We start from the raw sequence: 26,840 nt of genomic DNA, 5'->3' as shown, positions 1-26,840 counted from the left end.
TGCAGTGTTTCAAATTAACGTACACAAACTACCGGTGAATAATACTTCTGAAAATCTCAAATTTAAAAAATAAAATAAAAATCAGGTACACAAAAAATTCCTGAAGATTTTAGAAATGAAGAGTACTGAGACAGAAGTATTATAGAAAAGGCTCTATTATACAAACATGCAATAACTATACTCTCAAAGGCACAGGACATAATTGGGACTGAAAGACGTTTACAAAAAAAAATCCCAAAAGGGGTAAAGGGTCCAAGTATCTATGATTTAAATAAGTTAAATTCATGAGATATAAAACCAAGTCATTTTAAACAGTTGTCTGATACGGGAAATCCAAGTGTTGGGGCATAAAAGTTTGGGGTGAAGATGAGAAGCTAACAAAACACTTTCTGATTTCAGCACACAGTAATATTGGAAAATTGTCCAAGAGAAAAAAAAATTGTCCCAATTTATAACCTATTCCATAGAAGCAATCCCCCCACCCACAAAGTATAAAACGACAATGTTGCTTTAAGATCTTTTACTCCCAGCGCTGGCATCATTAGGTGGGGGCGACCTTATGGTGTCTTCGACTCTTCTTTTGGCCTAAAGGAGCAGCACGCGACATGATTAAAACCTTCCTTCCTGGACACTGTGCGTGTCAACAAGTGTTTACTCACTTTGATGTGTCCATTTTCTCCTCCTCTGGTGCCTTCTCCTCATCTTTTACTTCTGTAGGGGGTGAAAAAAATACATCACCATTGCAACTCTAATAACATGAATGTTGATGTCAGCGGTGATAAACAGTTAAAACATCTATAAAAAACAAAAACAAAAAAACATGCCAAAAGAAGAGTATTCATGATTTAATCCACTTTCAAATTCTTTTAAAAACTCTCAAAGAATACTGGCACCTTCAGCTGTATTTCACTCATCAAGCAATGTATAATACAATGGTACCTCTACTTACGAACACCTCTTCATACGAAATTTTCAAGTTACGAAACGCCTCAACAGGAAAATATTGCCTCTTATTACAAAAGAAATTTCGGGATACGAAAGGTAAAAATACATCATTGGCTAAGAGGGACCTCTACCGTATGTGTCTACGTGAGTAGATAGACAGGTATGTGATAGATATGTCTATGCAGCGTCCTCATTCGCCCGTCGGGCCATGAGGTGTTCCGATAGTTTTATGTGAATTAGAAACGAGGAAAAAAGAAAAAAAAAAAAAAAAAAAAAAAAAAGAGAAAATCTGTTTTTTTTTGTCCATACAAACAAAGCAAGAAATAATGGACAAGTATGAAAAAGGTATGCGTTTGGTTGATCTCGCCAAACAATTTGACCGTAATCTATCGACAGTCGCCACGTTATTAAATCAATTACTTAGAAAAAGCCAGGCAAAAAACACTTCTGAGAGAGAACGTGAACCAAAGAGGGCAAAAAGCGATGAGGACAGCAGTTAAAAAGGTAAACGACCATCATTTTTATTCCTTACTCTATTCTTTGTTTTTTTACATTATGCACAACTCTCACTTATTGTGCAATAATCTAATTGTAACATGTATTTGTTACATGTTTTGATGCATTTTTCTGCTCTATAAAACATTTATGTCTGAATATTGGTGTGTTTAGAACGGATTAGGGCATTTACATGGAAAACGCGTCCCTATTTACAAGATTTTCTACTTAAAGCGGAAGTCAACGCAATCATATTTTTTTCAAGAATAAGTTTTATGCAAGCCCACTAGTTGAAACAGGGCATTCTGATAAATATTGAGCTTGTGGAATAAGTGTTAATCCACTAGTTTTTAGCCATCTCTGGGGGCGGCCATTTTGTCTTCTGTCGACTAAAAATTACATCACAACTGCTCACAACAACCAATCACGGCTCAGATTCAGAGAACAGGTCAGCTGTGATTGGTCGTTGTAAGAAGTTGTCATGTAATTTTCAGTCGACAGAAGACAAAATGACCACCCCAGAGATGGCTATAAACAAGTGCATTTTGCTACTTAACTTTTATTCCACAAACGCAAAATTAATCAGAATGCTGTGGTTCAACTAGTGGGCCTGCTGGGAACATATTCTTGAGAAAAATATGCTTGGGTTGACTTCCACTTTCAGAAATTTCTTCCAGAACCAATTAATTTCGTAAGTAGAGTACAATGGAACCTTGAGTTACGAAGGTTCATTTTGACATATAATTCTAGTTACGCAGTAAAAAGCACACTTTTGGATTGAGGATGAAACCGGCTGCTTCATTCCTGTGACGAGTGACATGAATATCAAGTGTTTTATTGACAGTTGAAAATACAAGCGGAAACTACGTCCATTCGAGTCATGACGCCCGTGCGTCGCCGTTCACATCGGGTTATTCAAATGCCGGAGCAACTCTGTCCGCTCATTCGTGTAAACGTGTTATTCCGACCATTTCAGAAATCTGAATTTTGACCTGAACCCAAACAGTGACTGCATTTAAATGTTGTCAACGGCCCATATTAACAATTAATATATCTGCAAATAGCAGTTGTGGGGTAATGGCTGCCAAGGGAGTCGTTACAGTTTCATCTAATGAGTTGTAGTGGTGGTCAGTGTGGAAAGAGGCAACCCAATAAGGTTTCAAACAGATGGCTAACGAACTGAAGCGTCAAGCAATACAAAGTAGCAATACAAAGCATTTGGTCAGCTGGGTCAGATGACAATGGAAACAACAAAAAACAAAAATAGTAAATACCTTTTGTTTCCTCCTCACCTTTCTTCTCCTTTTCTTCACTCTCTTTCTCTCCTTCGGTCTTGGCTCGCTTGGCCTTCTTGAAGTTGGCCGTGTTCCTGCGACCTCCTTCACCTTCATCCTCCGAGTCAGAGAACTCCTCCTCACAAGCTATTCTCTTGTCATGAGCACGGACTGAATACACACAGGAGAGCGCTACATTAAAACTCTGGCTTGCTCTTTAATGGATTCATGTTTTGATTGATCCCTTGCTTCCGTGTTTTTGGTATGTAAATGACAACAGATTCGTACTGGAGATGCGTTTGTTGGGATCCTCCTCTTCCTCGTCTCCACTATCCTCCTGTACGGCATCCTCTGGGATGGCCTGCATCTGTACCCCTGGAGCGTGGGGCAGCATGCGTAGGTTCTCAAATAAACGCTGCCTGGGGGAGACAGCACAATTCACAGGTTTACACACACACACACAAAATTCTCCGTCCTCTCGCCTTCACAGAGTCAAACAAATAACAGGAAACTTGCGAGACTGAACCTTATGTTACATGTAAAACATTCATGCAATGTTTGAGCATTAGTTCCCAAACTTTGAGACATAACATAGTACGCATTTTAATGTACATTGTAATTAAATCCCACAGCTCATCACCGCCCCCCTGCACAAAAAAGTCACAAAAGTGGTTACTTTGCCTGACACAATGAATTGTTGGCACACGATAGTTTTAAAAGGCACATTTGTGGTAAAGACTGACTTAATCTTCTCCAGGTAATCGTTGGTGTTCTGGTTGGTCATGTTGGAGGGGCTGATGTGTAGCTTGAAGTCTGGCCCAAAGTACTCAAAGTAGTCATTGTATGGGAGTTCTGAGAGGGTTAGAATGGATAACAAGCAATGAAATGAGGGGTGGGAAAAAAACCCACACCAAAATAATTTCATCTGCCAATTATCGGTGCTATTAGCAAACCAGTGGGCAGATAGTGAGGCAGACATTTTGCAATACTTATTTTCTAAAAAGCCATCAATAACAGTATTTAGCAACACAAGTTAAAATTAATTCATTCTTGAATGATAATCAACAGCCTCGTGTTTGATTTGCACCATATGTTATATTACAACACCTCTTGGATGAGTACGTACCATTAGGGATTGATGTATCAAGTGCGACAGCGGTTTCATATGTCCAACAGCGTGCTACATTTCGGATTGTGTAGCCGCCTCCTCCCAGCATGAGGAGAGGCAGGTTGAAGCTTTTCATGTACTCCACACACTTGGCATGTCCTGTTAAAACATCATGAGGCCGTTACAAAAAAAAATGGTATTTAGTGTCATCCAAGAAGGCGTGTCTTGCTACCTTTAATGGTGAGGTTAAAACAGCCGAGTCTATCGCCTGACAGAGAGTCTGCGCCACACTGCAGAACCACAGCACTGGGCTGGTACATCTCCATCACCTTGGCCATGATCTGCACAAGACAACAGCATCCACTTCAAAATGCTTCTTTCAATGACACGTGGCAGTTTTAATCCACTCACAGGCTTGAATATGGCTTCATAAGACTCGTCGTCGATCCCATCCCTCAGAGGGTAATTCACGGCATAATATTTGCCCTTGCCAGCACCAATGTCCTGCAGAGGACCAATCCAGTGTCACTACAGTATTTAGTCATTTTGACAGTCAGTGCTGCTTGTCAAGTACGTACTCTCAGGTCACCGGTTCCAGGAAAGTACTCTCCATACTTGTGGAATGACACAGTCATGACACGGTCTGTGGTGTAGAACGCCTCCTCCACACCATCTCCATGATGGATGTCGATGTCTATGTAGAGAACTCTCTGGTGGTACCTAAAGCACAAAAGCAGTGTTGTAGATGACTTTTTCTAAGATTCTGTTACATTGTTTTTAATATCAGAAAAATCTTATTTTAACATGACTGTGTTCCCTCTAGACATTCAATCTACACCAGCCACAACGTTATGGCCACTTCGACAATGTGAGTCACTTTAGACTGACATTGTCAGAGAGGTATTTATTTAACACAATGTTTTTAACTGTAGCTGTAGTTTCCAGTAGTGTAGAAATGCACAGTATCATATGGAGAACTGCTCCTGATATTTGAGTCAAATAACTAATTGAAGTAACCAAAATACACAGCTCTCATGTGGCAGTACACAACTGCCAAAATACAAACAAAATAATAAAAATGCATTGAAATCTCTATCTTACTAATTTTTCATAATTATTTAGAAACTACTACAGTATTTAACCACATATGGCTTGGTGCCGAGTTTGTGTGCTCACTTGAGTAACTCGAGTATAGCGAGGACAATGTCATTGACGTAGCAAAACCCAGAGGCCTCAGACTTCTTGGCGTGATGCAGACCACCTGCCCAATTGATCGCTATGTCTGTCTGCTGTTTGTTCAACTTGACGGCACCGGCTGAAGCGGGGAGAGGACGTGAGAATTAGCAGCCTGATTTCAAAGTTGACAAGTTGTAAAGACAGGAGAAAGCCTGTCCAGTCCGATCTTACCAACAGAGCCACCTCCTGAGAGCTGGCAAAACTCAAATAAGCCATCGAACACTGGACAATCTTCTCCTACATTGACTGGAGAAGTACAAAAATGGCAAACAATGAGAAATATTTTTACATATCAGCCTCAAGAAGAACAATGCTACAGAGAAAGAGTGATCCAATTTACACCGCTGCATCTGTTTGCTGTACTCTGACATATTGTCTGGACGGATGGAGCGCAGGAATTTGATGTAATCGTCGCTGTGGTACTTGGTCATCTCCTCGCCACTGGCTTTGTGAGGACGCTGCAACACAGGAAGGGACATTACACTCAAGACTCTCAAGCCCCAAAAACTACTCAGCACAGTTACTGTATTTCAAACCTAATAGGGTTGAACAATTCATCAAATTCAAATTGAGATTGCAGTGGAGAAGAATGCAATTTTCTAATTGTCAAGGCTGCAATTTCTGCCCTCTGATTCAGTTTGGTTGGTCGGTCGGCTTTATTTTTTTAAATATGCATATTTTATGTATACAATGTCTAGATACGTTGAGTGCTTAAGAAGTACAATACATGTTTTCAAATCACTGTTTCATGAAACATGAAAAGTGATTAAGTCACAGATTTGTTTGCATTACTGTTGCAATTTGATTTATGACTTTGGTAGAATTCTGTGAAGCTGTCATATTGAATGCTTAAAAGAATTAAAGTCAAAGTGTTTTGTCAGGCAAGAGCTCTAATTGAAGGAGACAAACGGTCTTTCATATCAATCCATGGTTCATTTGCATTCATTATCATAGAATCTTAACGTACACGACCAAAGCATGTATGTATAATAAATCTTTTGTTTAGTGAGACTCAGATTTTTAAAAAAATATATGCATAATAAAATGGATAAGGGGATGGCGCCATTCGAGTATTCATCAAAATCGTTCAATCCTAAAACCTACATATATCTCCATCTTTCTGTAGAGGCCATAGTTGAGCAGCAAGTTGTGCGTCATGCGGATGCGGTGGGGCTTCATGGGATGCCCCTGACCATAGTAATAATTTCCAACATCACCTGAAATGAGAGCAAGCGCTGTGAGAATCATTCAAAAGGAAGCGCGAACTTGAATCGCCTCACAGTACATTCCTGTGCAAAGAATTAGAGCACCGAGGGCGACATCTATGCACGCGCTCACAGTTTAAAAGCAATCGCTTGAACTTAAATTCACTTATGAGTCTAACAACCCACCCAAGACAGTAGCATGTGTGTGCAAGTAACCTTTTATTAAAACCAGAAATGTGTTCTACTTTCCGCTAGCTTTCCGATCAATGAGCTATCAATAAGCTACGCTGATGCTAGCTACGCGTTATGTTGACAATGAAGCGCTCATATCGCCATTGTTAGCTCAAGCAACAAATGAGCACTAACAGAATGGGTCAATTGTGCTCAAAATACACCGCCAACGCATTTTATGGCATGACATTAACGAACGCTAAATTAACATGACTGGTTTAAGCGTCATCTCGTGTGTCCGAGTATGACAATGAAAGCAGCTCGAGCGTTAAGCTAGCTACGTAGCTAGTGTGCGCGATTAGCAAGTGAGGGAATTAATCAAACATTTTATTGCGATAAACTGCCGATTGCATGAATCACTCAGCGCTCTATTCCAATTACCCGGACGCGATGGAACTCACCGTCGTAGTAGTAGCAAACTTTTTTCTTTGTTCCTTGACTAAGCGCCATTTTAGTCCTTTTTGGTTTGCTTTAACTGCACACCCGCGGGAGGCGACGGCGACTGGAGGAGGACCCACCACTTAGAAAGCGTTCAAACGGATGAGATTTTAATGATCCATGCCTCCAACAGGGGCCGCCAATGTCCTACAGCCTGTACAATCTTTTTTATTCGTTGTTTTTGCACCGAAAAAGTCGCCCGAAATGTAGAATGCTGTGGTGTCTAAACCGCCTACCAGTACAATAACCCCAAGGATGCAAGGGGGGAACCTTTGACATTGTACAACTTAAAATTGTTTTGATGGTTCTGGTATTGTAAAATTGTGTTTTGTTACCACGAGAGTCATTCGGTAAATTATTTTTTAAGAATACATTTATTGTAAATTGAGACTAGGTACAATCATAAAATCGTACTTTTCATGTGTTGACGTTTTTGAAGACTAGTGAAAGATTGATTTTAGACATTTTAATGCCAATAAAGGCCTTGTGTTTAGATTCATGGATTCAAATTATTTTAAAACTCTTTAAGGATGTGCGGCAACCCAGAATAATGATGAACTTAAAGTAGTTATAGAAAGCCAAGGGCAAAAAGTTTACAATGGTGCACAGGGAAAGTGTAGTTTAATTTGGCACAAAAGCATGCAAAGAAAAAACAAATTAAGAGTGGAAAATGAACACAGACTCCATAAGTTAGAATACATGGTAAGGAATAAATATAGCACAGATACGTCTATGAAAATACTAAAAGAAAGAAAACTCCACCCATTTTCATACTTACTGAACTTTGTGCTAGACTTGCGATGGGCATGAAGACAGGGCCCAAAATGTGTGTGTCTGTCAAGCTGCTGCTAGTTAGACAATTCATATCATTCAATGTTTTTTTATTGTGTAAAAAAGACAATCAATGTAACACATCATATGAGGAAAACAACGGCAAAACGTTCCTTTAACAACGGTGATGAAAGATGTAGCTGAAGCATTGCAGCAGGCAGACAAAATCAGGCCTTTACAGTAAGACTGTGAGCAGTTAAGGCTACGCCTGGTACTGGCCCTCTGTGGCAATAAAGAAGTCCTCCAAAAGACTCCTCAGATACTCAAAGGTCGGTCTAGTTTCTGGGTTCTCCCTCCAGCAGAGACACATAACATTATAAAGTCCATCTGAACACTTTTCTGGCTTTGGCATCCTGTAGCCCTGCTCCAGGTTCTGGATCACCTCTGGGTTGGACATACCTGAACAATGAGGGAACAGTCAACTACCAGTGTGGTTATTGTATAGGGATTTATGTAAATATTGCAAAGGAAAAGCAAAGGAATGGTTACCGGGGTATGGTATGCGTCCGTATGTTACTACTTCTGTTAGGAGGATCCCAAAGGACCACACATCAGACTTGATGGAAAATGTTCCATAGTTTATAGCTTCTGGGGCAGTCCACTTGATGGGAAACTTTGCTCCTGTTAATATAAAGGTAAATTAACATTTGAGCTGCTACCCTGGTAAATGGATTGATTACGGTATGCTATATGTTGGTATAAAGTTGAGTAGTAATAATTTAATAAGTAGTCTAATTATGCTGCAGTGACATTTGTACAATCACAACAAAATGGGAAGATTAATATTGACGATGATTTATATATCACTATAATGCTGAATGATTATACTGTATGGACTATATGCGCGGAGTGGGTGTAACGTATTTCCGGTAAAATCTGATAATGAATCGCCCTTTCCAGTCATGCCCAGCGCCATTGTTTTAAAGCCATTTTACTTCAGAGAATTTCTATCAATTATCATTGTTTTGGGGTATTTTTCTGGGGATTTTTTTTAGGTGTGTGGTTGTGCGTACTCGTGAAGAAGAGGTGAGAGGACAGTACATTGAGGCATCACTGCTGTGTGCCTTCTCTCAGATATACAGGTTCTATACAGTGATACTCCACTTTGATGAGCATGGAGGTAGTTGGATGTTAACATTTGCAGGGATGAATTTGTAGTTACAGAGAGCACCAAAGTCTGTTCTCGTCATTTTTTTCTCCTGCTGATGTAATAACACAGCCGTCAACCACACAAGGGCTCAGTTTGTTCAACTAGAAATCCCAGCGTTCATTCTTGACAGCTCTCAAACTTTTGATGTGTTGTTTTTGTTACTCTGTTTTGATAGATTACAATGTTCCTGGCCTTTCAACTTTTCCTGTGTCTGTATAAATGTTATTCGCATGCTGCCATTTTATTGTATTACAAATGTAAAAATATTTATGAGTGTGTTGTTCCTAAACCTGGTTTCCATAGCAACCACTTTTCAGCAACAGCATTGATTATTTTAGAAAATTCACCATGGCCAATAAAAAAAAAAAAACGGTTATACAAAGGAAACACTACATCTGTTTCAAAATGTTGACAAGGCTGAGTATAAGGATTGAGAAAGCGAGTCTGAGCAAGAGCAGCCCTCAGTCCAGTGAAGAGCTGCTGACGGCGACTCAGTTAAAGGTATTATTAGCCGAGAGTAAAATATTGGCAAATAGATGTGATAAAGGGGACAACAGCAGGCTCTGTCTGAAGCACCACCACCTGACCTACACTGGCTCAGAGGGGGAAAGGACGGTGTTAGAAGTGTGGTGTGATAATAATACACGGACACGAGGATAACTTCCGTGTTGTCAGTTTACTGCAGCGACTTGTATTTAGACAGCATCGAGCTGGCTCAGCCAACAAAGTAGGGAACGTCAATATAACAAAGTGCAGTGACACTCATCCTCCACACCGTGGTAATACAATATCACCTGTAACAGACGGGACTCAGTGGACTGGTGGTCCCAGGAAAGGGGTCACAGTACATAATTTACATTTAAAGATACTCAGAACAGACTTTTAATTAATAAAATACCTTTAATAGCTACTCAAACAGCGAGTAATAATCATTTCAGGCGATGACGTCTTTGCCAAAGCACAAGCCGTCCAAATGGGAAATCCCTTTAGGCCTATGTCAAAAAGCTTAACGCAGCTTAGTGTTAGAAAACTACGACCAATTGCCACCAAAATTCATATGCACAGCTCCACTTATGCCCACTTCAATCTCTCAAAATATCAAAGAAATCGCTACAGAACTTTGGTGGTGATCGGTCGTGGTTGCTTACATTAAACCAGATTAAGGTTTTTTACACGCTCATGAAACATTTTAAACCGTCCCATCAAAGAAAAATGGCATCTCTAGATCTAAGTAGTTTTAGAATTCGGGTGGTCCTAGTGTTAAACAAAAGAGCGAGCAGTCCCTGTTCTTTTTGAGTCGGTTACGGACTTGGGCTAGAGTTGCATCACATGAACAGCACGCTCTGCTACAGCGTCTATACAGGCATACTGTTAGTACTGATGAACTCCCGTTTTGTTGACGAATGATGAGGAAACTTCAAAGAACTGATGGACTAAGTGCAGACGGAAGAAGATTTCACCGGAATCGTCAATAACCGGGTCAGTACCGACGGACGATGATGCCACGGGGTATTGACTTGCGCTTGCGCAAGTAAAAAAAAAAAAAAAAGAAAAAGCTATATTTTTAGCATTTGGCCTACATTATACCAATATGTTTGAAAATTAAGTAATTAAACATTGTTCATTAATAATTTCTATGTTTTCCTTTTTAAATTATGTCTGCAGTGCATTTCCGCTCCGTTTCCCATGATGCCACGGGGTATTGACTAGCACATGCATAATGGGAAAAAATGCTATGTTTTTAGCAATTAGCCTACATTTTATCAGTATGTTCGAACGTACTTGGCAAATAGGTTTGAACATGTTTGAAAACTTGTTCCAACGAATGTGCAAACACGTCCCAGAGACCACAATGACATTGTCCCAAATAGCAGAAGTGTGAACAATAATGGCCTGGCAGGCCGGCCGCTGGTGAATGACAAAATGACGGACCAGTGAAAGTTACTGACGTGCCCACCACTGCTGTTACCCTTGTAAACATTTTTTTATTAACAGTCCTAAAATAGCGGTGATGAACTGTAATTTTGCGATAAGGGAAACATGGTTGAAATAACGTTGACGGAGTGACTGAGAGACATGACAGATTTGGTTTGGTTTGAAATAATGATGCACTGACAATGACGGATGGGTGGCCTGGCTGCTGGCGAATGACGAATGTAGGACCGGCAAAATTTACTGACGCACTCATCTCTGCCAAAAAGCGTACTATATATAGGGCTGCACAAAAATATCAGAATCGCGATAATGGCACAAGCAATATGTGTGCAATAAATTAATATGGAATTGTATACTTTTATCTGACCTTGACCAATCAAAATACAACCTTAAATTCACATCGCCTTCCAATAGGAGAACATGATCTAATGGCACGATAACACTAAATAATTTAATTACGTAAGAATCCATTGAGCCTGCTTATTTTATAAAAATATTTCCATAGATAATAAAGATGGCCTTTCTTTAGGTATATGATAAATATTGCAATAATATTGATACCTCAGTAATCAACACCCATATTGCATATCACATATTTTCCCAGTATTGTGCAGCCCTCGTATGTGTACTGTGCATGAAACATTTATTGGTATACATTATATGTAAGCACAAAAGTTGTACTGCATGTTACATTTTCTACAAGTTTCACAACATTAATATGCCGTAATGAAAGATGTTGACCCAATGAGGCCTTTTACAAAGTACAGTAAAATGCTTACTTATGTACAGAAAATATGCTAATAGTGAAGTATCACAATGCACATTTGAACAATGATTGCAAATTGAGAGCTATAACCTGGATAAGAATATAACAGTGGAGGGTGCATACAACAGTAGAACAATATATTATCATATTACATGATTGTTTGCATTAATAATGGCTAAAAGGGAATAAAGCAGTAGGTCTTCTTACCCTCCCTAGCTGTGTATTCACTGTCCTCAATGAGTCTGGCAAGTCCAAAGTCTGCTACCTTACAGATGAGCTCATGGGACACCAGAATATTGGCAGCTCGTAGGTCCCTATGGATGTAATTCTTCTGCTCAATGTAAGCCATGCCGTCTGCTACCTGCAGGGAGCAGCACACCATCAGTCAGGCCTTTCTGTGCTTTTAAACATACCTGAGGTCCTCAGTTTACGACCGTTCCTATGGCTGCGACACAACCCGAAAGTGTAGTCTAGTTCAAATGTTTTCATTAATGTGCTGCTGAATTTTGAACACAGCTCTCATGTTCATTAAATTTGTACTTAATATAGTGTGCGTGTGTGTGGATCCAGATCCAGATCAGATCCAACCTGTTAAGGTTCGCAGGCAGTTAAAGCCTATTCCAGCTCACATTGGGTGAAAGGCTGACTACAACCTGTTCTGGCTGGCAATCAATTGCAGGGCATTGTTCTGGGCAGATAAAGAGATTTTTTCACAGGGCACGAAGCTAACACTTTCCTCATCTATCTTTGACAGAACCTTTCATCTCCTACTATGTCCTCCACCCAGGTACACAAATGGACCTTCATAATGCCACACCAATACTTTATCCTGCCCTAGTTCCTGACTCATAATATCCATTTAAACTTTATTCTGTTGCAGGCTAATTCCTATGACCATAGATGAGCCGAAGTTATGGAGTACAGATAATGGTGGGATAGTAAGCATTTTGGTTTGCTTAGTCTGAAGTGCATATTTCAGACCTCCAAAGAATGTCTCTCATAGGTGTCGTTGGCCTCAAGGATTCATGGCATAGAAGGAAATCTGTTTATTCTTTTAGATTTCAGTTGTTGGCATTACGCCTCTTTTCCCTCCTTGCCATTCATTGCAGCATCAAATGATGCAGTCAGTTTAGTTTGATGTCCCTTGTTAATTTATTTGATCAACTTGTCAAACATGTATAATGAGATTGCTATAGTCCCCTTGTCTTACAGCAAAGGAAAACAAGTACACAAATTTTATTACATGCCTTGTTTTAAAAAAATATATAAGGCAGAGGTGGCAACTTTATCAAACAATTGTTGCACTTGAATCACAAAAAAAAGAAAAAAATTTAAATGTATCTTCTGTTGTGACTACAAAGTAAAAGGCATTAATTTTACGTGTGTGGCTTGACGATAGTAATTAATTAGTTCACCTTGGAAAAATGCACAAGAGCTCAACAAAATACACCTGTATTGATACAGTTCACTTTTATGGCTATACGTCCATGTTGGGTCCAACGAGACTTACTGCTTGACAATAGACACACATTGGACAATGAGGGCACAAAGAAAAACAATGCCATAATGCATAGCAAAAATTTGCAAGGGGTTGACCAGAAACAGCAAACAAGGTGCACACTGGCATGTTATTCCACATTATTTACAAAAAGTGTACTTAAGCAAGTTTTGTTGAGCGTCCGGTGTGCACAAGGACAGGCAGGCAGCCATGCGTGTGCAGGACAAGATGGACTGATTTACAATTTGAGATGGGACCCACTACACAGATGACATTAAAAACCAACGGCGTGCCGAGTCTTTTTAATGAGCCAGAGGCAGGAGATGAGCTTAATTGCCCGAGCGAGGATCTGTGCCGCCTCTCAAACCTTCGGCATCCCCGGCGCAGGCGGTGACTTCTGGCTTGTTATGTCCATATAATGAGTCCATAATCCCACTCGGTTGACTTATTTCATAGTATTGGCTGAAAACATCAAGCTTCATTCTTTCAGGATTAAGGCTAGTTGCATTCCATTCGGTGTAACTGTGTCTGTATATATCATTGTGCATTCTAATCCAAATTTGACAGACGTGCTGATTATCTAATGACGTGTTTCATGAATATGGCGGGCAGCTATATTATTTTTTTTAAATCATTTTTCAAGTTATTAAATGTGCATGAAAGCAATTGAGTTGTCAAATTAATTACTTTAATTAATAAATGCTTGTTTCAAAGATTAAGCCATGCAAGTAGAACACATACCCAGTAACCTAAACTTGTAGCCTTCCAAGCCTTTGTATGATCGCAAAGACTCACTCACTTTTGTAGTTCTCCCCTTCTGCTGTCGCGATAGATTTGAAAAGCACTCCTGGCGCTTGTTAGGGATCTATCACATCCAACCTGTCCAGCTTGCACATGTATGTCATTATGTCCTTTTCATCAAAGTAAGACTTGGACGCATTGTTAACTGATGAACGCTAATTTTAATAACTGCTCTCCACTATAAATCCTTCGCCTGCTGCCGTGACTATCCTGCCAGTTTAAACAAATGCACGCGGGCATCATTCACGTGATGTCTGTAGCTCTGTCGGTCAAAGCTGAACGTTTCTGACTATGCGTTTCCATATATAGTCGATGCAGTCCGCTTGAAGCAACCCCGGTGTATATTCACGCTCGCAAACAAACACACGCGAGACAGGCGACGCGTGTTTCCGTCAGTCGTCAGCGAAACGGGAGTCCGTCAGTGATGGACTAAGATGGTGGCTGACTATAACAACTTAGAGTTGGGAGTTGGGGGGTGAGGTGAAATATTTTCTTCTTTTTGAGGGGGCGTAATAGAAAATCATTGGGAAGCACTGGTTTAGGGGCAACATACGTTTGTTAATAATGCAAGACTTAGTGTTGAGTCTACAGCTCATTGCCACAGTGGCTGACATTTTGTCTAGCTGTGATGGTCATGCTAGAGAAAGAAGGATACATCAAATAGTGCAAGTAGCATGAAAGGAGACAATACCCGAAAGAGACAGAGACAGAAACCAAATGGAAGGCTGTCTTACCTGAGACGCCATGTCTATCAAAGATTGCATGGACAAATTACTCCCCTGTGTTGTTTTTAGGTATTCCAGCAAACTACCTGTCGAAAATATAAATTCAATAAAGTCACTCCTAGTATTCTTATACAGTAGAACCATTTTCTATACCAATTAGCCTCATTAGAGTAACAGGTGAGCTGAAGCCTGTCCCAATTGACTTTGGGGCAAGAAGAAGGTACACCTGGCACTGGTCGTCAGTTAATCACGTAGACACACAACCATTTGCACTCCTATTCACATTCATGGGCAATTTAGAGTCTTTGATTAAGGTACTTTTATTTTTTGGAACATGGGAGGAAGCCGGAGTATCCAGGGAAAAGCTTGGAGGGAACATGTAAGCTTCACACAGGAGGGCCTGGCAGGAACTCTCTCCTGTGAGCCAGTCATGGTAACCCCTAGTCTATCACCCTGCCCATCCATTATGATTTTATTGTGTAAGTCGTGTTGGCATTACATAGTGTAAAAGAACTGTCACCGAATTTTTGTTCTTACCTCCACTGAGGAGGTAATGTTTCATGTCTTTTTAAAAATTGTGCGCTCATTCCTGCTAGGGATGGGTGGCTCGATACCAATATTAATATCGATATTCCGATCATGAGTGCTTGTCTTTAAGTATCAATCATCAAGCTAAAGTATCGATATTTGCAATTAATTAATTCATATATATATATATATATATATATCACTGGTGTCGCCCATCCCTAATTCCTCTATGCCGTTGATGATCAACTTACATTTATCCCCCCCCCCCAAAAAAATCGGTATGAATTTTTTCTCCAATTAACTTCTTGGGAAGTATGTTCTCAAGTACCTTATGTTCTTAGGAAGACCATGCTTGCCGTGTTCACCAGACCATACTCTGTGTTCTTGATATTGAGAAACAGCTTCTGTGTATGCTGCAAGTTCTTTACATGATGAACCTGAACCATGCACCTTAACTTGCTAAAATGTTGTTCCAACTAGCATGTCATCAACCCGTAGTTACGCTAGTGATCGCAGCATACACAGAGAGTCTGCTAACCTGTTGTTCAGGTTTGGTCACATAACTTTAACAATATTCACAAGGATAGTTGTGACGAAAATGTCCGTTGCCATCAGAAGGTAACATTGGCCAACATGGCAGCACTCTGAGATTGATAGAGATTGATGAATTATTGTTTTTAATTCTTATTCCATGAATGCTATATGAACCGCAATATTGTGTTTTGATTAGTGGTGGCACATACTACGTATTCTAGCAGCGAAAAAGTTTCCCTTTAAGAAACTCCATGTTTTGAAAATACAGACTTAGAGAAGAATAGCTGTTCATATCAGGGAACATACTGTAACAGTAGAAGGAAGTAGAGCATCAGTCAATTTGATACTGAGTTGACAGTCAACTGCACTTCCCGAGACTTTTTTGGGGGGTGGATTAGAAACGAACAATACCTTTGCATGTCAGCCAGCCAAGTCAACCCAAAGGGAAGCAGTTAAAAAAATGTCTGTGGCAGGAAAGAAGAGGCTTCACTGCCCAGTGCTTGGATTGCGTTTGAAGTCGGACAGCCAAATGAATGGTCTTTGTCAAGGCCACACAGAAGCCTCTGAGGACACGGCTGTTATTTTCCATCTTTGTTGTTGTCGATAGCAAAGAAAGGGACAAATTGAAAAGACGGGAACTCCATGCCATTCTTTCTCTTCACAACAGAGGCAGCAATTGTTTCCTCTTCCTATCTACACGCGGATTTCAGACAAAGAGAGAGTCTCATGTAGATACACTGCTGGTGGTTTTACAGGCCAGTCGTACAAGACTGTTTACAAAGGAGCGCCATTGAAGACCATGGTGATGTTTGGGGCAACACCTCAACCAGTTTTGTTATTGTTTTATCATGTGGCAAGAAATCATAAACCTTTGGAGATTAAAGTTGAACATTATGAAGTTGCCTCCTTCTGTTCATGACTTCCATGTGTTTATTGATCTTTCACATATATGGAGAAGGGAAAAGAAGATCCAGTGGTAAGATACTGCCTTTGTCAAGAGGCTATTTGTTTACAACCGCAGTTGGGCTGTGCCAGTATTAGAGTACATGTGACTGTGCATGTGTTTGTATCTGCGGATGCACTGATACTGGAAAGGAGCCAGGCGCCAGTCAGGGTCTCTAAACAATAACACGGTGAAACACCGGGTCCGATTTTAACACCTTCCCACAGACAGGCCTTGAGACTTCGCCTAAACACCAGCGACATTACAGTGTCTGCAGGAGCATGCAAAGAAAGTGAAAGTTCAAGTTTCCTACGAATGCTCACGGAAATGAGTGTACAAGAAACTGACAATAGCCAATAAGACTTCTTCAGCAAAATGGAGGAGCATGGTCTTATAGGGGAAATCTCACTTAAAGGGGAAGTCAACGCAAACGCGTCAGCCCCCAGAGACGGCTAAAAACGAGTGCATTTTGCTGCTTAACTTATATTTCACAAACGCAAAATTAATCAGAATGCCGTGTTTCAACTAGTGGGCCTGCTAAGAACGTAATCTTGAAAAAAAACATGTTTAGGTTGACTTCCGCTTTAAGTACGGTACTCCCTTATTACCGCCACAAAGCGCAATGGGTGAGAGCTATTATTTTGGTTGTTTGTTAGTTAGAATGATTAGATGATGACTCATTTACATTTGATGAGGATGCACATATAAAAAGGGTGCACATATAGCTACAGTAAACAATTTTCACTTTCAACTGCAACAGTTTACATGAAGGAATGTGTTTATTTTCCCTTGATAGAGGTCTGCCATCTACTGGGTTCTATTCTTATTTAGTATGTTTCACATTGCTGACTGTTCTAGCTTTCACGGATATCCAACCATCAAAAGAAATTGTCCCATGTCACTTTTGAAAAACAAGGAGGCGGGCAACCTTGGTTTTAAGTTGAAGAGCTTGAAGAGCTCTTTAAAGATGAACTGCTTTACTGGAATACGTGAAAATATAATATGACTCAAGACCAAGGTGAAAAATTTGAGCGATTCTAGGTTTTGTTCAATCATGTGTTCTCTTAGCCAGAGACTGAAACTGTATCAACATGTTAGATCCTGAATATGGATGACACAACACTGAGTGTTTCCTCGATTGTTTTTGCACTGTTGATGGGTAAGAAATTCTTTAAATCTCGCAAATAATTCTGTAATATTTTTAGACTTTGTTAGTCATTCATTAGAAATACCCATGGGCTAAATTCAGTTTAATTTTCAGTGCTACATTTTCATACGTACCATTTTCCATGTACTCAGTGACAATATAGATTGGCTCCTGGCTAACCACAGCGAAGAGGCGCACAAGGCGAGGATGCTGCAGGTTCTTCATCACATTGGCTTCTTCCAGGAAGGCTTCTGTCGACATTGTGCCAATCTTCAGAGCCTTAATCGCAACCTTCCTGTCATTATTGTAGAATCCTGAAAAGAGAGTACTTGAAAATGAAGAAACTACATGGGGCTTTATTAGTATTGTACATTCATAAGACTGCTGTTTAGTCATGTATTAGGGATAACTTGGACTCTAGCTTGGACTCGTCTAAGAGCACAAAGTCTATCTTGAAAGACAGAGGTGAAAATACATGCATAAAAGACAGCAGTGGAACCCAGATTGACAGACTGCTCACCCAGTGAGATTCATCAAAAAATATGTATACTTTTACATTTTTAGTAAATTATTATTAAATTATTTGTGAATTTGTGTTTGATTTTTTTTATTTGACTAAATATTAAGAATGGCATAATTGTGGTTGTCTATGGAAGATCTGAACTTCATATTATTTAGTTTGTCATTTTATTTTAATATAAGATGGGTCGGGATAGTAGGATTGTGCTCAGTGAGAGAAATATTCAGGCCCAGCCTGATTTTTCCATTCCCACCCACTCCATTAGCCATGTTCTGGCTCCGCCCCTGGTGGAACCTCTATAGATGTTTAATTTTAAATTTTTGAGAAAAATACATCACTAAGTGTTGTGCGCCATTGTGGGAGGGAACACAGACGACTTTTTGGTCATCCAATGGAAGCGGCTCCCTCATTCCTTTTAAATTCAACAAAGGGGAAGCACGGTCTACATGGGGTAAGGACTCATTGGAGTCCACGCAGGAGATCGGCCCACGCCAAGTATGCTTAAAAGCAACTGTAAGAAAATTTCCACTTGCGGATGACTCAAACTCAGCTGCTGTGGAGTGGCCACTTGGAGACCGCCATCTACAGCAGTCGTGCGACCATGTGTGACAACCCCCCCCCCCCTCGCCCCCTGCTTTTAGCTGGTCTAAATTGTAGCCTACTTTCTGCTACCAAATTGTCAGGTGCGCCGGGGGCGTGTAATAGAAAATGCCCCCAGCCCGCCGGAATGCCCATGAGGCGCAGTGTGGTCTGCCTCGGCATGAAAATGAAGAGGCACCAGTTTTTACACCAAGCACACGTGCGCCTGTCTATGAAAATAGCGCCAGTGTTTTTACTACTTTTTTCATTACAGTTTCTAATAAAATTGTGCATAAAGATTTTATTATGTAAGACAGTTTCACCCTGGAGTCCATTGTTTCTATTTCAGTTATTTCCTAGGTGGAAAAAACCCCCATTAAATTCAAACAATCAGAGGTTGATCCGTGTCTTACAGTGTGTGTTCGACCTTAGAGGTTGCTCTGTGGTAGGAACAAAAACAAAAAAGTGACTGAAATGAGGATAGGTTGAAGCAAAGTTCATGTTTTCACATTCACTGTGGCGATAGTTAATCACTGCTGGTATGCGGGCATTTAAAAACAGAGGAAACAGTCGTCCAATTAATGATACAAGGATCATGACTCATATTGTTTAGGTACTGTAATAGCAATTTAAGCAAAGCTATTTGGCCTCTGGATGAACTTTCACAATGGCTGGTCATTCTCCTATTGTTGAAATAGAATTCCTTAACTGCAGAAGTTCCATAGAAAGGTTGATTAATGGACTTTGAGTTATGCTTCATGACAAGATTAATTTCTTGCTTTATTCTCCTAGTCGAAGAGCTCAAAGAGGCATACAGTAAAGGTTGTATTGGGCAATACACACTGACCAAATTAGTGTGCTGGTGTCTATATGTGGTGTTCCCCAATACAGTGATAAATCTCATACAAAGAACACAGTGGTCCATCCGCTCACCCATCCAGACATCTCCAAACTGGCCGGCACCAAGCTTATTCACTCGTTTCAGGGATTCCCGGGGGATCTCCCACTCATCTTGCCACCATGGTTTCTGAGGAGCTCTCGACTGGCATGGCTTCACCAATTTGGTACACAAACCATCTGCATCACCTGAATGACGGAAAGTGGATCAGTTGCAGACATCACAGCAATTAACTTGACTTTTTGGGGTGTACTAAATAATACACATACGTGTATGATGCTGGACAAGCTCCTTGAGTGAATTAAAAGATATCTTAGTGGTAATGTAAAAGCCACCGTTGTCTAAGTTGCGGATCCTGTAGTGCTTCACTCCTTCACCCGTGTTTTGGTCAAAGTCCCTAATTGACAAGGAGTATGACCCTGAAACAAATAACATGCAAACATTTACAGTAGAAATGAAAGGATAATTTTATTTCCCCTTTTTGCCATTGTAGTCACAATTGAACCGTTAATTCACAATAAAGGACATTCATTTTCTATGTATTTGTATATATCACTTTATTAGTTTTTAAAGATTTTTCTTTTCACATTTGTTAACAGTTCATCTTTGGGAAAGTTTGTCTACTAAGAGCAACAACAATCGCATGACCAATGTTGAGGAAGGAAATGTATAATTTTAAATGTAAGTGTTGGGTCTGAATCATTTGAACCCCAACACAAGTACTTCTCTTCTACAAAATGCTTTTCCTGATCAGGAACCAAAACAAACAGGGTGCTACGACCACAAAACTCCCACCTTCAGAAAAGACGTTTTGCACGTCTCACATCTGGGCCGCATTTTCCCATGGCCCTTCAGTTGTGACCCACTTTTACAGGCCTCCAAGAATACATCAAGATGATGGCCCCAAAAGACGACCTGTTTAGTGAATGCCTCGGCAGGAGAAACCCAGTAAGGAGAAGGAGCCAGATGGACTGTCATAGAAAGACAAGACCCTGCATGACATGTACCACCGTCAAATTGAAGAAGTGGCTGACATTGAGAAAACAGTGACTGGAAAAGGCTGGACTGGAAGACAGCAGAGAGGCGCTAATCATGGCAGCACAAGAACAGGCCATAACCACAAGATCAACAGAGGCCAAAGCCTACCACATCAGACAGGATCCCAGGTGTAGGCTGTGCAAAGAAGCCCCAGAGACCGTGCAGCATATCACGAGACCGTGCAGCATATCACAGCAGGGTGTAAGATGCTGGCTGGCAAGGCATACATGGGGCAGCATAACCAGGTAGCAGGAATAGTGTACCAGAACATCTGTCCCAAATATGGATTAGAGGTCCCAGAATCTAGATGGTAGACACCTGCAAAGGTGGTTAGGAACAACCAAGCCAAGATCCTGTGGGACTTCCAGATCCAGACTGACAAACTGGTGATAGCCAACCAGCCTGGCATAATGGTGGCTTGATAAACATCAGAAGACAGCAATCGTGATAGATGTAGCAAGCCCGAAAGATAGAAACATACAGAAAAAGTAACACGAGAAGCTGGAGTAAATAGAAAGGGTTAAAGGAAGAACTGGAGAAAATGTGGAGGTTAAAGGTAACAGTGGTGCCACTAGTGATCAGGGTACCGGAGGCAGTTATCCCCAAGATGGATGGATGGCTCCGGCAGATACCAGGAAAAACATCTGACATCTCCGTGCAGAAGAGTGCAATACTGGGAACTGCGGCCGCCACCCATTCCTGCTTTGGCAGCGCACATCCTGCAGCCACCACACCTTCCTGTTCCGGCAGTGCACAACCTGCAACTGCCAACACTTCCTGTTCCAGTGGCGCATGACCCGGAGCCGCCAAGAGTCCCTGTTCCAGCAGCGTTATCCTGCAGCCACTACACAATCCTACTCCAGCGGCCCAAGGCCTGGAGCTACCAGCCACAGCCGCCACCCGACTCTGCTTCAGCCGTGCAAGCCCCGCTGCCACTACATGATCTTGCTCCAGCGGCGCAAGCCCTGCAACCGCCCTCCGACCCTTCTCCGGTGGTACAAACCCTGTGGCATCCCTCCCCTCAAGTGTGGCCTCCTCTATAGCCATTTAAAGACCAGTGTGCTCATCGCCGCTCAGGCCACCCGCCGGACTTGCCATCCCTTTTCATGCCTCCCTCCTGAAGCCAGTCTCCTCCAGCCCCCTCAGCCCTCCTTCCGAACAGCCATTATGATTCTTAGGGTTTGGATGATTGATACAAAAGTGACTCAATAAAACGATGAAAAAAAACATAACACCTTTCGTCAGATACTCACTAAAATCTAATGGGTTTTACCTCGGCCCAAGCACCACAACTCAACAACATTTTGTGGATATTGGCTCTGTGTATAGCGTGCTAATTGTATCTGTTTCAAAGTGACATGGTGTGAAAAGGTTCATTTAAACTGCGTGGCAAAGCCTCCGGCTTTTGCACAGTACTGTGCGTATTACTGATGTGCAGTGATAGCATGCATCTGTCACCTGGGGTTGTCTCACTCTCACGAATCAAGAAGGAGCCCTTCGTGTTCCCGGGAGCGAGCAGGAGTCTCATGGAATCATTTCTAGAAATGTTTTTAAAGAACCACCTGCAACATACAACATTCTTCACACTCAAAACTAACACGTTTTTTAGGCTGGTGGGCTGGCACTGAGGTTGAAGGACACAGCTTTTGGGTAAACATCTTCATCAATGCAATATATTGTCTGTGTGACATACGGTTCTGTCTCCACTGTTTTCATTGCAATAAAGTTGTGTGGGATGTAGCCTCTATGTCCTGTGGTGAGAGACTCTGCCAAATACCACTCTGGATCATCCCTGATGGTCAAAGCACAATAATATAATTAAAATTATCTGACATATGTGCAAATCTGAGATAAATAAATACAAATCATATATTTTGGATAAATGTCACTTAGTGTTTGGAGTAAGGTGTTTCTTTATCACTTACAGTAAGCAAACAGTGTCAAAATTGGAAAATATAACCAATTGTGACTATTCATTTTTGCTTCCAATTATTTGATTATTTAAAGGTGGTGTGGAATATACATAAAATGTAATGACGATGATGTAAAATATCCTCAGAATACCCAAACTAGAGAGATAGAGGTCTGAATTTGAGTAAAGGGGAAGTAAGTTAGATGACTATCCAACTACAGAATGGATTCCAGCTAAAGACTCTCACATTCTTCTGTTGACAATTTTTCTTCCATGAGCTTCATCATCCTTTGTAGTGACACATCATTTTGGTATATAAAAGCATAAAATACATTTCAGTAGGCTATAGGCTAATCTGTAGCCAGAACAATCAATTATGAATTAATAATAAATAATAAATAATTCAGATGACTCCAGACTGAATAACTTACTATGCATTTCAGGTGAACTTTTACAGGTGCATTGATTAAAATTAACAAATAAATAAATAAAACAAATAAATAAATAAAATAAATGAATAAATGAATAAAATAAAATAAAATAATTGTGCACGTTTTTCGAATGTGGGAGGTGATTTGAATACCTGGAGAAATTATGGTTAATGTTTAATTTCTCATTACATTTTTACAGTATTTATCATTGCTTTTGTCAGATTGAAGTTATTTCTGTGAACAATGTGTTTTTTTTCTTTCATTAACAAGGGATACCAACAATTGTGACATTCATGTATTCATTTATTTTTGGGGTATTAAAATACAGTATATTTTCGTCAAACAAAAGGTAGAAGTCATAATAGGGTTAGCGTTAAAACATGATAACACCTACTTACATCAGAGTTGCAGGAATAAAATGCTTCAGACGAAACAAGCTGTCACATGTTCAGAACTCACCTGTTCATTATCTTGAGTTTTTCTCCCTTTTCAAAGCCCAGGTCACCATCATGGGTGGGTTCGTAGCTGTAGCAAGCCACTGCCAGGTTCTCTGCAAAAGAATTCACGATTATTGTGAAATCAGTTTTTACAAATGACTGCTCCTGAATGTCTGAAAATAATTTTGAGTAGAATGAGCAGAGAAGTAATTACACACAATGCCAATTCAAAAGTATGAATTACATATCCACCTTTATATTACTGGAGAAAAACAATTCATTTCATGGTTACATCTTGATGAATAATGTGAGAGCAAAAGAGGAAATCCAGTGTTTGTTGTTACCAGGCAGAGGAGATGAAGGTGGTGAACCATGTGATGGATATGGAATTAGTTGATCTGTATACTTGTGACAGAAGACACGAAAATGTGCATTCATGTTAATGAATATTAATGGCAGATTGGACAGGCCATAAGCAACACATCAAACATTTACAGTGCTTAAACTACCAACCACATTTCAGTCAAGTCAGCTCTGGAATGAAACAGTTTTGCTGTATTCTCTAAATGTTATCTAAAGTATACTTGATAATTATAATTGTTATGATTATAATTATCTCCATCCATTTTGTGTGGGATATAAAAACACTGCATGTTACAGGCATTTTTGTATGCATGTACATTCTGCTGTACCTACATAAAATTTGCAAGTGTACTTACTGCGTTGCATGATTGTGGAGCTATGGGACAGTTACAGTGCTCACAAATTTCATCCAAGTTCTCGATCCATTCAACATCTGAGTAGTCGGAGCTGCAGTTACATCCCATCTTTTCTGTAAGTTAATGATATACTGTATAATTATTCGATCGTTTATGGGCCACCTGCTCTTGAGATGATGTAATAATTAGTGCACTTAAATGAATACATTGAATTTCAATCAGATTTGTAAGCAAAAGTGGAAATATACAAGTTATGTTAAGATTTCCAAAACTGCCGTAGCCACTCCAGCGTGCTTTGTTTGAAAATGGAATCTTTGTAACGAACCAACCAAAGGAGTCACCCAAGAGCAGGTTGACTTACTGTTTGTGTCAAATAATGCTACTATTCTCATCCAATTACAAACTATAAGAACGTGTACTTCAACTTATAGCATGTACATGTTCTATGTTATGTTCTCTACATTGTGTTGTTTCAAGATCACTTGGTCCCCATTGGACCAGAACCAGGTCAATAGACAGATGACTACAACATTTGTCTTCCTCCAAAGGCTCAAAGTCATGGGAAAATATCATGGACTAAGAGCCCAAGGAAGAAAAAAAAAGCACAAGTCTTTTTCTCCCATCCCATCTTTTCTTGTATTGTCAGTGGAGAGCATTTTTCTATTCTTGCTGACAAAGTCAACATATGAGAGGACATGGAGGGGACCCTCTTCTTGTGATTTCCAGCTGAAGGTCTTTCCAAATAAACACATCTTGTTATTGTTTGCAATGTTTTATGTGCAGGCAGATGTTGGATTAGATTAATGTCACTGACCAAAGAAGGGATGGTTTATTTTTATAAAACCAAAATGAATGCTTCTATAAATACAACGACATCAACATGCTTAAAATGATCTCACTTGCCGTAAAATTAAATTTGGTGCAAAAATTATGAATATTCTAGGGTTCAAATTTTAATACGATTTCTAATTTGTATGATAAAAGTTGTAGAACTAGTACCGGTAAACATTATTTCTGGATATGAACTAACCCTGAATAAAATTGGGCTGTACCACACATAATCCTGTTCTCATGCTTGCATAAGATTTTCAATGACAGGATCATTTTTATTTGCTGATCTACACTGAAAAAGGTTTTTGTCTAATTTACTCCATTTTATTTCATCAAGTGGGTGCACAAAATGAAATCATCTGGATCCAGATCCATTTTTATGTAGATGAAGAGTCTACTTAAAAAAGTGGGTGCACAAAATAAAATCATCTGGATCCAAGTCCATTTTTTAAGTAGACTATACATCTACTTAAAAATGGATCTGGATCCAGATGATTTCAATTTGTGCACCCACTTGATGAAATAAAATGGAGTAAATTCAACACACTATTTTTTTAGTATACCTTAGTCCCTGTCACTTTGTCTATACGTATGTACGATCACAAGTGATACTCACCTCTTTGTACAGCAAATCAGAGTTCAGGTTCCGCCATAGGTTTTGGATATAAATGAAGATATTTAGAAATCACTTTTCATCACTTGTGCGTGGCTGTGACGATATCATCTGTCTGTCTAGTTAGATATGACTGACAGTGCTTGCATGTGTCTGTACACACACACACGCACCCCAACACACCCCCACATACACGCACACACACACACACTGAAGTAGCGGAGGGGAGCGGTAAGTGAGCTTCCTGCCGTTGAGAAGTTATTGGTTGCACTGCAGTCATTTAACAGGTGTTGAGTGTGCAAGCGTTTTGGCGCCATGCTAGAGGGTCAGGACAGTACTTTTCCCAAGCAACTTGGTACTACCAATGTTCCAGTACGTTTAGGCAGTGTTTTGTTGTTGTTGTTGTTTATTACTGGAGAAAAAATCCACACCAACCACATAGGTTGGCTATCTACCACAAAAACTATAACTCAGTCGTTTTTTTTTTTCACTTTAAATTTCAGTTCTTTTCCAATACTATGATTTTCACAGTCAACAATCATTTTTTGTGATACAATACATATTACATACAGAATATAACAATATTAACATTTTTACTGGTCATGCCTCACCTGTCCTTGCTTTGGTAAAGTTCATCATGAATACAGTGTGGTATAAATCGATAACAACACAATGGGTTGTATACACATTTTTTAGTTGAATAACTTCTCTATATTTAATTTAAATTACTTACTGAAAATAAAGAAAAACAGCACACAGAGTTTTTTTCAGGTACTGTTCCACTGACTCTGCTGCGGGCCACATCTCTATTCTTGCGGTGAGGAGCTGCTGCAACAGAGCATGCATGCACTGGCAGGAAGTGTTCTTGTATGTATGTGACTGTGTGTACACGCTGATATGCTTTAAGGACTGTTACTGTGCACATTATATATATATATATATATATATATATATATATATATATACATATATCCTGGACCGTCAATCATGAAGCACTTCCAGTGTATAGAGACAGACAACAATTCACACACACACACGCAATCAGAGTGGGAACTGAATCAACACTGCCTGC

The 26,840-nt window shown here is 40.0% G+C and overlaps 2 protein-coding genes across 3 annotated transcripts; both read right to left on the bottom strand.

Annotated features, from left to right (window-relative positions):
• Positions 1–137: 137 nt before the first annotated feature.
• On the bottom strand, positions 138–7,094 carry LOC147137739 (putative histone deacetylase 1-B). Of its 2 annotated transcripts, none has more exons than XM_086048794.1 (14): positions 6,896–7,094; positions 6,163–6,275; positions 5,399–5,516; positions 5,230–5,304; positions 4,999–5,137; positions 4,401–4,542; positions 4,234–4,326; positions 4,055–4,163; positions 3,841–3,981; positions 3,458–3,566; positions 3,003–3,133; positions 2,715–2,885; positions 660–711; positions 138–585 (listed from the first exon to the last, which is right to left on the bottom strand). In XM_086048794.1, the coding sequence occupies exons 1-14, from the start codon at positions 6,942–6,944 to the stop codon at positions 558–560; spliced, it is 1,470 nt and encodes a 489-aa protein (XP_085904920.1). In that variant the 5' UTR covers positions 6,945–7,094; the 3' UTR covers positions 138–557. The 2 variants fall into 2 exon arrangements, with proteins under 2 accessions (XP_085904920.1, XP_085904921.1); XM_086048795.1 differs by having other exon boundaries at positions 2,733–2,885.
• Positions 7,095–7,796: 702 nt separating this feature from the next.
• lck (LCK proto-oncogene, Src family tyrosine kinase) lies at positions 7,797–25,939 on the bottom strand. The gene is made up of 13 exons (XM_086049013.1): positions 25,772–25,939; positions 24,325–24,437; positions 23,950–24,010; positions 23,628–23,718; positions 22,519–22,617; positions 22,284–22,387; positions 20,057–20,206; positions 19,823–19,975; positions 17,925–18,104; positions 14,648–14,724; positions 11,822–11,975; positions 8,253–8,384; positions 7,797–8,162 (listed from the first exon to the last, which is right to left on the bottom strand). Exons 2-13 carry the CDS (start codon positions 24,430–24,432, stop codon positions 7,966–7,968), a joined length of 1,506 nt encoding a protein of 501 aa, XP_085905139.1. The 5' UTR covers positions 24,433–24,437; positions 25,772–25,939; the 3' UTR covers positions 7,797–7,965.
• Between the last annotated feature and the right edge of the window lie 901 nt (positions 25,940–26,840).

The sequence above is a fragment of the Filicampus tigris genome, chromosome 13 (genome assembly GCF_054856515.1).
Source record: "Filicampus tigris isolate MCC_2025a chromosome 13, RoL_Ftig_1.0, whole genome shotgun sequence".
NCBI lineage: Eukaryota > Metazoa > Chordata > Actinopteri > Syngnathiformes > Syngnathidae > Filicampus > Filicampus tigris.
The sequence above is the reverse complement of the archived record's forward strand: the minus strand, read 5'-3'. Positions and strand labels throughout refer to the sequence as shown.